The sequence below is a fragment of the Eimeria necatrix genome, genomic scaffold (assembly GCF_000499385.1).
Source record: "Eimeria necatrix Houghton genomic scaffold, Enh_scaff997, whole genome shotgun sequence".
NCBI classification, from domain to species: Eukaryota; Apicomplexa; class Conoidasida; order Eucoccidiorida; family Eimeriidae; genus Eimeria; species Eimeria necatrix.
Genome location: NW_013654786.1, coordinates 1 through 12,582, shown reverse-complemented (window position 1 = coordinate 12,582; position 12,582 = coordinate 1). Strand labels below are relative to the sequence as shown.

Here is a 12,582-nt window from a genome sequence, read left to right as displayed (position 1 = left end):
GCCGGCAGTTGCAGTAATTCAATCAGTGTCTTACCTAGCGGCTTTATCTATATGCTTGCGACAGAGCCACACATCAAAAGAAGTGTGCCAGTTCATTTGTTTTGTCCTTTTGGAGCCAGGCTTAAATAAGCATACGAGGTTGTAGCACTCGTGCATAGCTGTCTTCACGTGCTACCACCTGCCAGTGCATAGTACACATACAATTTGGGTGACAGCCTGCTCGGCGTATACAAGTCATGGAGTTGACAGAAAGGAGTCGCTCCGCAAACTGTTTTACGGAATGTTTTGCAGGATCGAGCAACGACCGCGTCAGAGTTACACATTTTGTTGCTGAATCGTAGAAATTTGTTAAAGGATTGTTCTTAACTGTGATGAGCCTCCTTTGTTCAGTTCTGATACTTTTGAGCTTCGTCGTGATTCATGCTACTTGCGATTTTGTTCTATTCAAAAGTATCAGGCCATCACGTTCTGTAGGCTGTGCGTTGAGCTAAGGCAGAGTGGCTACTTCATTTTCGTGGAGCGCAAGGCACATTTCCAGTGTATGCTCTGTGTGTGCCTCTGCTCGATCAACATTTTGCACTGGGTTTATTGAACGAAGATTTTCCCACTGGAAAATCTTTATGCGGAATTACTAGGTGGCGAGCCAAGCGGGATTCAAGTTTTCTCCTTGGCATTTGAATACGATTGCATTTCGAATTATTGCGCGTATATGCCTGATTTGCGCGAACCAAAGTCTGCTCAAGCCTTTAATGCTTGAGCAGTAAGCTCCGGCGAATGTTTGGGACTGCGTATTTCGTGTGTCAAGTATTTATAGCCCACCCGGCAGCATTGTGTCAAGCTTTGCATTGTGTCAAGCTTTGTTTCAGTTTTTACTAGGAGTATGATGGACCTCACGCATACTGCTCCCATGATTCTTGAATATTTGAAGGGAGTAAGGGTTGTGGAAAGTTTGGATGAAGAGCCACCGTGTTGGGCGTGATTGCCTATAGTAATGTTTAGGAAGCCGCCAAAAGTCGGCAAGTCCGTGGCATATAAGTACTTTTTACTCATTTGAATTAGCATGGACGCGCACTTCAGTTTAGCACGTTCTGGTTCATCCGGGTGCAGGCGCCTGCTGTCCGTTGTTTGCGGCATCTGCTTATTTTATTTTGCCGCTTGGCGCTGGTATTTTTATGGGTGTGAAAATGGTACTGTTGGTGTTACATATATCGAGAACCTTTTCAAAGCGTTTCACTGCAGATTGTGTGTTGCGCTGTTGGAGGCTTATACCGTTAGCACGCATGCAAACCTAGAGCTCACTGTTATGTGGCGCTGATCCATACGTATGTCATTGCATTTGTATTCCTACTGTGGTCCACGAAATATTACTTGAGGTCTCGTTGCTGGCGAATACTAGCAGTGCGCAAGACAAAGTATTCAGTTCTGTTGTGTCATGCGTGCAGATCAGTTGTTTTTATTAAGCTTGCGTGCACGGGGTACATTTCATCGGACCACAGTGCTTGGTCACGCCATACTGGTTGAAGACTTTGAAAGGCTTGCCGCTGCAACGTGCTGCTTATAGATGCAGTGAATTAATCGGAGTCTCACTCAGTAGCTTCATTTATGTGCACGCGGCAAGGCCAGGCAAAAAGGAAGTGTGCCAGTCCGTCTTTTTTGTTTGATCGGATACAGGATTAAGTGAACATACGGAGTTACAACGCTGGTGTATAGCGGTCACCAAACCACACTGTGCTCAAAGCAAAATGCCAGCTGCTCCAGCGGGACGGTGCTAAGTGTTGTGCTAAATTTGTCGATTTGCTGGACTGGTTATGACTCATATGGCTGATACTAATTGCCAGCATGCGCCGTGCTTCTGTGGTTCCACTGGTGACAAGTCATTACTCTACATTTTGGAAGGAAAGAATTGAATTCAAAACAGACTCCTTTGCACTGGAAGGATATCGGTTGCATTGAGCGTCATCTTTCTGTCAACTGTAGATATGCTGCTGATGAGGTCTGAGGATATGCATTGCAATAAATACAACGCGCCTCAGCTAATGCATTTATCGCTTCTGTGTGTCGGGTTTTGTGTCTGTTGTATGCTTGTTTGCATGAGCTTTGAGCGCAACAGAATCAGTGCTAATTCAGTATATCATTTTCTCCAGCGCATTGTCAGGTTCCACATTGCGAGCAAACGTTTCGTAGATAGTGAGGACAATGGTTAGATGCGCATGGACGTGAACACAAAGGGCAAGGCCTCAGTTGGTTGTTTAGTCGACGCTTACAGACCATGAAGCCTCGCCTAGGTCACATATTAAAAGACCTTCCAAAAACGAAAAGGGAATTATTACACGTCCTCCAATGAGTTTTTCGCTATCTGCTAGGGAAAAGAAGATGCTTGGCTACCTGTCAAAATACTTTGCCAATTTTTATGGCGGCGCTAATGCTGTCGGTTGCAAATTCTGGATTCGTCAGGACTGAAACGTGATTTTGGCTTTGGGCAGCAACAAGAAATGGGCGAATGTGCATGCAAGCCTCATTTTCTAACTCTTTCATTTTCGCCTTACCCCGTTATTCGAATTCTCTCTCATTTGTCCTGTTTTGCTGGAAAGCGCGTTTTGGTGAACCCTTCCAGTTGTAGTTGCAGCATAATGGCTCACTTCGGTAATAACAGAAAGGTTGGATAGTGCAGTACAAAGTTTGCGCTCCATTTTCAACCTGAAAGTTTTCTCTTCTGGTATTTTAACAGAACTCGAAAGGCCACCGCTGAGCTTGCCACTGCAGCAAAATGTAAGCAATCGTATGTGGAAAATCTAGTCGGAAGCGTAAAATGCTGCTAGAATCTGCTGGCTAAAAGCTAGAAATGTTGTGCACTTGCACTATGGCTGCTAAGAGGTTACTGGCAGTACACATGCAGAATGTCCAGTTGTCATTAAACGCTTTTCATCAGCACGTCCCATCCTCAACTATCGAGAGGCAGCCTAGGGAGACGAGCGCCGCCATTTCTTAGTCTGGAAATATAAGTATCTGGCATTCAAATACTTCTATATGTTGTCTGCTGACGTTATTTTGAAGGACAACTTAGTGCGAACGCTGATGTCTAGGCAGTAAGAGGCTGCAGTGTTACCTTCGGTGGCCCGCAATGCATTGATGAAGCAGCCACCACAGGGAGCGGAGAACAAGTATCTTACTCTATTCCGCGCATCAATTGAAACTGCACGAATTTGATGTGCACACAAATCCATCGTTGTCAGTGGCTGCCTATACAAATGCCTTCACAGCTTTTCCATGTGTGGAAATAAGACATGAGATCGCGTTCAGGATTGCTCGAGGAATTGCAGTTTCTCTATTATGTGCTTCACCAACATTTCCACTAAGCTTAGATTGCAGTCTAGAGATGTACTTTTTATGCAGTTACAGTTGCACTCCGGCGTTTGGAGACCTGCAGAAAGGGGAGCACACAACTGGTAAGAAACGATGTTATTGCAATAGATGACATGAACAGCCACTTCTACCACTGGTGTTTTACTCGCTTTTTGGCGGACTATTGTGCGTTCAATTGCATACAACGGCTTTCTACGTACTTCTCAAGTCCTGCTACGAAATGTGAGAAGGGCAAAGGCTGCCAGAAAGTGGAAACATGCAAATTTTGTAATAGGTCGGAATGTGGATTACGAAAGGCTGGACCGGAGAGATTCAGTAGCCACGTGAGTTCAAGGTAGGAATTTGCATATGGTGGATGCACTGAAGGTGCCCAAAATCGGTGCATGCAGCTCAGAATTTGTTTTGCTTAAATTGATATTTGAATTTTTGAAGGTCGTACGTATTGGAAGGCAGGCACTTTGAATAGATATATATGCTAGCGCTAAATGGCTAGAACGTTCATGTACTGCTGAGGGGCAGCCAGACGAAAAGCGCTCAACCGCTGTGAGCAAAAGAGGTAGATCGGCCTCAATGAAGATTTCTAGGTACGGTTGAGGAAACACTCGCGTTGATGGCTAACCATATTCATCTAAACACATGCAGTAACACTCTAGATACCTGCAGTCTTCGCAGTGGGCACGTAATACAACAATGTCGTCGTGGGCGAGGTCGTTCCAGGAAAAGGCAACTATGAATATGATGTAGGATATCTGCCAAATCATTCACAACTGTGGCTTCTTGATGCAGCTCGTGCGGGAGCACTACTCTGTTAGCCATCTCGGGGCTTCATTCCCATCTCCACTCACCGCCATGCAGTTTTAGCAAGCAGGTCTTTTGCAGGTTATGTATTTGCAAGACCTGCATGCTCCATCTTTTCCGGACATAATGGTTAAAATGACTGAATATTACGCGAAATGTTCCTCTTCACAATCGAGAAGCACTGGAACACTATTGTTAAAAATTGCGTTTGCCCCATTTTTTTCATCGAGATTGATGCTGCTTCTCGTTTTTCCCTGCGTTTATGAACTGTACACCGGCAATTTGAAACCGCTACGTGGTCTATTTCAGTGTCAAGTGCTGACAATAGCTTTCCAGGAGAGAGCTTGAAGCAGCATGCAGGGCTTCTACCTTCATGGCTTGATGTGGATAAAAACGGATTCGAAGTACGTACCAAGAGATACGAATCTCCCCGCCATCAGACACGCAGTGAGAGCTGTTATACGGCAAGCGGCTGCATAGTGCCGACTTCAAATTGCTCCAACAATTAAAGCTATAAAAATATTACGCACAGGGGATTTCACAGGGCTCAAAGACTGGTAGTTATTCCTATTTTGGGAGGTACATTGATTTCTGTATTGTGAGGCGGCGTCAGTTGTTTAGTACGCTACCCGCCAGCTGCTGCTTTAATTATGGTCCAGATCGTGCGTCTTTTTTATCCTCTAAAACATTCACACTTGGCCAGGCCTCAATATTAAGGCCTAAACTTATGGGCCTACTCAAACAAAATTGCGATAAGGGAATAGTCAATACGCCCAGGTGCTGAAGAAAATCTCGCACGTTCGAACTGCCATGACAGGGTGTATACACACACGCACACACACGCCACACACGCGCAAACAAAACGCAATGTTTGTCCGTGCATAGAGTAAGAGCGAATTCAGGACAGTATTTGTCTTTTTTTGAAGTGCGCGCAGTTCTTCAGACGGGATTGCCCTATAGTAGTACTGAGTGTGTTAGAGGTGTTGATATTCTAGGATCTCTTTTCACGTGAAGCTTCTTGTGTGAACTCATAAGTAGGGTGCAAGTGGATTGAGTTTCGCCGCAATAAAAAGCCAACGGCCTTACTGGATTATACTCGTTTTGCAAGGTAACCTTGTGTCTTCCCTTCGCGTTTAACCTTTAAGGGAGAATTCTTTGGGGCGTCGCCGTATGTCCCCTAGATTTTAAGCGCCAAACGGCATAATGCTCTGTCTACACCATACAGACCCTACCACTGATTCTCTCATGCATGCCATGGCACATAGGGTCAATAATAGCAAGCTTTCTACCAGCATTGTGCTTACAAGAAATAACTGCATTTGACCTCGAGAGGACGGTGTTGGGATGTTCGGTTGACCAGTGTAGACCGTGCAAAGAGCGTTAATCCGATGGCTGTTTTTCTTTTGCTCACTCCTGACTGGCTCGTATGTTTTGGCAACCCGAGTACCGTGAAACAGCAATAATGCGTTTCAATTCAGCACAAATTTTCGCTCTGGCACATAATGTGTTGGCTTGCAGGTTCGCAAAAACACTTAGCTGCCGTGCTGCTGCTTATGACCTCTCTGTTTTCTTCCCGCTTCCTATATCCTATGATTATCCTATATCCTACCTTGTTCATTCAAACGTTGAGTAGTGATCACAACATCTCCTCTGGCTTCAGATAGTGCGCAAATGTTTTTGGTGTCTTCAGCACTCCATTTTGGCCTTTTTTGCAAGTTTAAGTGGACGCGTCCGCGGCAGAAGTCAAGCCAGGCTACTTTCTTGCAAATTCAAAATGGGTTGTTTTTTTCCTCTTGTCAACTGGCCTGCGTTCATTAGGACCGCAAATGTAAGGAAACTTGACACCGGGTTCTCTTTCATTTGAATCGAACACGCTGAATACTTTCCTGGCTTCGTGCAGAATCCGTGTTCCTTCAAACTGCTGTCTATCGGTTTAGATTTTTGTCAATAACGCAATTAGGATAAGTGCATATGTGGCATATCCTTATCGCACTTCGCCAGGGAATATGTGTCAAAGAATATTGAGTCTTTGGAGCTTGTATATGCAGTAATGGACTTTTAATTTGATCTTGTGTCATTCGCATTGCTTTTATCGCTAGTAGCAGTCGCTGCCTTTTGAAAGAACGTTTGAAACCCTGAGAGCATCTAGCCAAGAACGTGTCACGGAACAGCATCATATGCTACGTACTTTCTGTTTGTGGCGACCTCATCTCTGCCTTTCTGTAAACCTGTGCATCCGTTTCGCTGTATCACGTCCGTTGAATGCATTTCACGTCACACGCATGCTTACATCCTGTTAAAAACCATGCCGCACCAAAGTGAGTTGTACACCCCGTGCAGGAGGCTCAACAACGCAACGCTTTCTACGAACATGCTTCTTCTCCTGCAGCTCAAATCGCCAACAAATCGAAGCAGATAAATTCTGCAATAGGAAGCATTTGCATTTCGTCACACAAACGTTTTTGGGGAAAGTGTTTTCCAAGTGTTCCCGTTTATTGAGTTCCTGAATGCATTAGCAAACAAATGAGGTGCCTGAGGGCTGTCCACAACATAATGGGAGGCAGTCTCCATCTGCGAGCTGTAATGTTCTTTATTTCGTCTCTGCAATGTGTTACAGACTTTTACATACTTCCTGCCAAGGGTGAGGTCTTTTGCAATACGCGCGTAAAATATATGCGCGGCCGTTTAATCCGCTTAGTACTTTCAGACAAAGATTCAGACTTTATTTTTCCGAAGTCCAAATAAGAACATTACCTAGGAACATCAAGGGATCGTACTGTACGAATTAATCAGCATCGGCAAAGAGGACGCACTCTGAGCAGCGACATGATTCAGCAACAAGAAATTCCCCAACATATTTGCCTCTCAATCTCGACAAACCGAACAGTGATGCATACGATGCTGCAATGCCTTATTACATAAACGTAGAGCTCTTGCGCAACAGAATAAACGGCATTACGTGTGGAAAACCAGTCACACAGCCAAGGTGCCCGTAACTCCACCGGGTACTCTAGGCTTACCCACTATTAAGCAAACCGTCTCAAAACGTGCGCTGGCACTACTACGCGCAAAACGGGAAACTCTCAGAAACATTATTGGCTGCACTCTGGCTACCCACGCGCCAGCCGATGCCACCATAAAATAAAATTCCTTCGATCTTTGTGTGTTTGCCGTAATGAAAATTAATTTCCTTCTCAACAAGCATGGCGTAGCCTCTGCGTCGACATTCACGGGCTCATTTGCACTCGCAGCTACGCAAAGTCCTAGCTTGCTGTCTTCACCATTGAACATGCAGTCTCCTCACAAACGCCTCCTCGCCAAATCAAAGTCCGCACAAACAGCCAAATGTACGTCATATGCCAGCACTACCTGCACTGCCGACATTTCAAACACAGCACCTGAAGCACATAGCTGACACTACAAGATCCATGCATTTGTATACGAAGATATTCGCTTCATCTTCGACGCGTGTGACGCCTCGGATCAGCAGATGCTCACACAGACGTCCTGCATTCCGACCTTCGAAGCCTGACTATGGTTTGTCTTGAAGACTTTGGCAACGCCTACATCTACCACACGTCTTACAAGCCAGAGCAGCATCGCCAAAGCCAACCGATTCCGACGTTTGTGCCTTTGTGACCTGTCTCCACCAAATAGAAGCAAACCAAAGCAGCCGCAGAGAGGACTTGACATCTTCTTTGCTAGCTCTGCAAGCAGCAACATGCGCGTGATCTCCCATCGCTTGAAGGTGCCAATAGGCACACGGTCGTCGTCGCCACCACGCTCGTGCGTACTTCCTGTCGATGTCCAGTACATACCAAGCACAAACACAAAATTCATATTCGCCACTTCAAGCTGTGTAGCATTGCCACAGCAACACCACATACGCCGCAAAGCAGAACAAACGAAGCAGCTACAACGTATAATGCAAGCACAATCGCGCAGAGCGAGATTCACTCCCGTTGCCATTTTGGCTCACCATCCTGGGAAAATGTTGTGTGCGAAAACCTCGCTACAGCGACGTGCATGTGGTCTCGTGTCCGTCGACGATACTCAAGAGTTAACAATTACGTGCCGCATCGCAGTTCCTTCACAGCTTCATAACTGGGCAACTGTACCACGAAACCTGTGTCTCCATATGCCGCCACATGTGCTGCACCTCCTGTCCAGCTATGAAATCCCAAACAACCCTCACGAAAGATCCGCAATCCTTCACTACTCCCATCAGCACCCTACCCAGTGCTACTCAAATTTCTCCATAGCTCTTCAAAGTGCCTGACTTTTACTGACGCTACGCTTACTGGCTGTCAAGATTCACCTTCCATGCGCCACGTCAGAAGAATCCACTTTTCCCCTCCAACCGCGACAATTGCGCTGCTCCTCCCGCCGCTGTCCAGCTATGAAATCCCAAACAACCCTCACGGAAGATCTGCAATCTTCCTTCACTTCCATCGGCACCCTACGCAGTGCTACTCAAGTTTCTCCATAGCACTTTAAAGCTCCTTCACTGACTCTAGCGCTTCCTGGCTGTCAAGATCCACCTTTCATGAACCACGTCAGACAAATCCATTTTCTTTGCCTCAACCGAGACACTACCACCACAGCCGCATCAACGCTATGCACTGATGTGGTGAACAGATCAAACCTGATTGCTGAAGCCATCAAAAACGCAGCACTAGAATCGACTTTCGAACATCGTATCCTCCTGGCGTATGTTGCATAGACAGGCGTGCTGCTTAAGAGAGCAGAGCCCTCCGCAAAGCTGGCGGGCATTCTCATATTCTCATTCTTTTTGGCCGCACAGCTGTCCAAAAGCTCGGTGAGGCCTCCTGCAGTGTTCGTCTGCACGCATATCTATGCACGTCCTTCGCAGTCAAAAGTGCAAGTGCGCAAACTGCGAATTATCAGGTCACACTTTTCACCATCCTCATGCATGAATGACAGGCAAAGCAGCGTGTCTCGCGCGATACATCGTTGAGCCACCCAGAGGCGCAAGCACAACTCTTGGGATCTTCAAAGCACTTGCCTGGAACTAAAAAGTACACGATTGTCGATCCCTCAACCCTACCACGCAGGCGCAGATAGTCTATGCCGGTTGCTCCACCCTAGACAGAACTGCCGCAAATATTCCATGAGCTCTAAAACAAGCTGATTCGAGAAGCAACCAAGTTCCAAACGCGTGCACTATTTTCTAAGCAGTAAACGACGTGTCTCACAATGCGTCTTCGAAATTATGTAGTGCAAGCGGACACAGGTAAAGGCACGTCTTGCGACCGAGATTTCAACTTTACGCACGCATGGGCTATTGCCCAGTCGAGCCCATTTTTTCTCCAGATATAGGCGAAGTTACTCCAGCAAGAGTAAAATGAATTAATTTATTTTAGTAATGCAGCGCACTCCGATATTAGCTCAGGGCCTATCCTCCCACGCAGTTATCACTAGTGCAGGTTTTCTATTGGATCAACCTGTAAAGTGTCCAATAGCTAATCATTTTGGGTCTTTAGCACCACCGCAAAGTTTTTTCAGTCGAAACCTGCCTGAGTTTCAGAAAACAGATGCGTCATGGCAAAACAGGAATACTTGTGCACTCATGCTCGTTGACCCCATGGTCCAGCTCATGGGTAACGGAGGGCTGGGTTCGCTGCTTGCTTCTCTCATTTAAACGACCAGTATAAAGCATTGAGAAGTTCAAGCATCAATGAAATTGGTATACGTTGCTCTCACCATGAGGTACACGCGAGGAAAGCGAAGGCCATTGTCCAGCCGTCAAGGTCACAATGCTGTCTTAGTTAGCAGGAGGTCTAGCCATAACTGCAAAGACGATAAAATTGAATGTTTCCAGCTGTCTACACAAAATACATAAGCTCAAGGCAGCTGCTGATATCGACTTTCACGTTGGTGGCATGCTAAGTTCCTTGGGTGACATGAATTTTTCACAAATGCGCCTCCTGCGCTTTAACACATGTGCCACGGGGTGATCTTAAACTGGAAGTTCATCAACCAGCAGAGGATAAGTGTGCCTGAAATAATGATGCTAATTTTGTAATATTGCACCAAGGGACAAATTTGTTAACAGTGGAATGAGGTCACTGTACGCTGTGGAAAGCGAATGTGATCGATGAGAACGCCGGGGCTAGGACGTGCAACGGAATCTTGCCGGCGCGTTATCTGCAGGCATTCTGAAAACTTTAGATGGTATAATTTTGCATTATTTAGCACTGCCTTTCATATGAAAATGTTCGACATCTCGTTGGCCCTCAGTATTTTCTTTTTGGCCGGTAGAGTGACGGGAGCTGAGAGCGCATTGAACTCCCGTGGCGAAGCGACAGTCGCCTCTGAAGAAACTGTGCTTACAATGAAAGATGTATCAGTTGCCGACTCTTATGCACAACCTTGGATTGGAGTGGCTCGTCGCCAAATTGTGGCCGGATATCTAGTCATCGCAGCAGCTGCGGCAATGGCGCTGATCTACACAATCATTTCTTGCTTCAAATTTATCAACAAACGCGGAGCCAAAGCTGGCATAGGTCATATGTTGAGGAGGCTGGCGGACGAAGCTGCTGACCAGTGCTCTGTAAGTCATCTGCGAGTTGTTCATGATGACCCCCGTTCAAGGTCTGATTGTGAGTATTGTGTAGCAAACCTGCTAGGGCGAGAGTGCGGTGGCAGCTTTTCTGCGGGTGCAAATACCAACGTTTTGCTGACCAAGACCCAGCAGCTGTGCTCGGCATCGCTAGTGCGAGCGTAGAAGCATTTTAAAGACATATCATCAGTGTAGGCTGCCGCAAGATATGGACGTTGTAGACTGTCATTGTTTATTTTCGGCGTTGGCGGCAAATTTCTTCGAACGGCGTTTGCAAATCTTGCCTTCGTTGCAATGAAATCGACACGGTCACATGTGGCAGCTACTAATCACGTGGTAGAACGCCAACCAAGGGATTTCCCCTTGTATCGATAAGTGTCTTTGGCGCAACGTCGTTGTTGAGCGCTGGCACGTTCGGTATATGTTAAGGCCCGTCCAGAGCCACTGGTTTGCTGGTGCACTGGTGGACACTCGGAAAGGTTTCAGACTGTTCTCGCCCGTTCTGCGTTCTGCAACGAATTGAATGCGCCATGCGGGAGGCTTCTGGAAATCTTTTCCAGAAGAATCAGCTGGGAGCTACCATGCATTTCAGACGGTGGTATGGTTTGGTTCTCACATATGGTGCCGCGTTTTGATCAGGGAATACATTTCATGTACTTTTGCTGCGGGAGATGCCTTCCAGCTAAAATTTATTTGAATCGCAATTGTGGTATTACTGTGGTTCCGATACTCTTGCAGTGAGTGCAGTGGTGATATGTGACAACATGTGCTATATGGTGCGTACTTGAGTTCGTTTCGCGCCGATAGGTGCTAACGAGCAAGCTTGCTGGCGAGCTAGCGGTTACGCATGGTGGTCTGAAGTTGCCACTGCATTTTCTGCGTTCTGCATCACATTGATGCAACACCCAAGTCTTGTCTGGTCGTTCGAGTGGCTTTCTGGGACAGGAAAACAAGAGCAGTTGGACACCGTCACAGACGGCAAACAGTGACGTTGCGCGGTGTTGACGCTGTGAGTTGCGGTTTCAGCAGCAAGTGCGTTTGGCGCATATGTGAGTCACGCGTTGCTGGGTAGGGTGAGACGCTTGCATGCAGGGGCGTGAGGATGGCGTTTCGGAGGAGCTTGGGTGAGCGTTGCAGGACGTTGTCTTGGCAGTGGTGTAGTTCGAGCACTGTATGGACGGAGTTTATTTGGGGGCAGACGCGTGTTTGTTTGGATGTTTGTGAGCATGTTTGGGCGGGGTTGTGGTTTGCAGTGGAGTTGGAGTGAACAGAGTGTCTTTGTGGGAGAAAAGCACAAGAGCAGTTGGACAGCGTCACAGACGGCAAACAGTGACGTTGCGCGGTGTTGACGCTGTGAGTTGCGGTTTCAGCAGCAAGTGCGTTTGGCGCATATGTGAGTCACGCGTTGCTGGGTAGGGTGAGACGCTTGCATGCAGGGGCGTGAGGATGGCGTTTCGGAGGAGCTTGGGTGAGCGTTGCAGGACGTTGTCTTGGCAGTGGTGTAGTTCGAGCACTGTATGGACGGAGTTTATTTGGCGGCAGACGCGAGGAGCTTGGGTGAGCGTTGCAGGACGTTGTCTTGGCAGTGGTGTAGTTCGAGCACTGTATGGACGGAGTTTATTTGGGGGCAGACGCGTGTTTGTTTGGATGTTTGTGAGCATGTTTGGGCGGGGTTGTGGTTTGCAGTGGAGTTGGAGTGAACAGAGTGTCTTTGTGGGAGAAAAGCACAAGAGCAGTTGGACAGCGTCACAGACGGCAAACAGTGACGTTGCGCGGTGTTGACGCTGTGAGTTGCGGTTTCAGCAGCAAGTGCGTTTGGCGCATATGTGAGTCACGCG

General features: G+C 47.0%; 1 protein-coding gene across 1 annotated transcript; it reads left to right on the top strand.

The window, feature by feature from the left end:
* Nucleotides 1-10,396: 10,396 nt before the first annotated feature.
* ENH_00085660 (hypothetical protein, conserved) lies at nt 10,397-12,530 on the top strand (the record flags this gene model as incomplete). The annotated part of the gene is made up of 6 exons (XM_013583595.1): nt 10,397-10,784; nt 11,483-11,520; nt 11,837-11,868; nt 11,998-12,097; nt 12,181-12,212; nt 12,431-12,530. Coding segments are annotated over 6 exons (690 nt in total), but the record flags the coding sequence as incomplete, so codon positions are not given.
* Nucleotides 12,531-12,582: the final 52 nt, after the last annotated feature.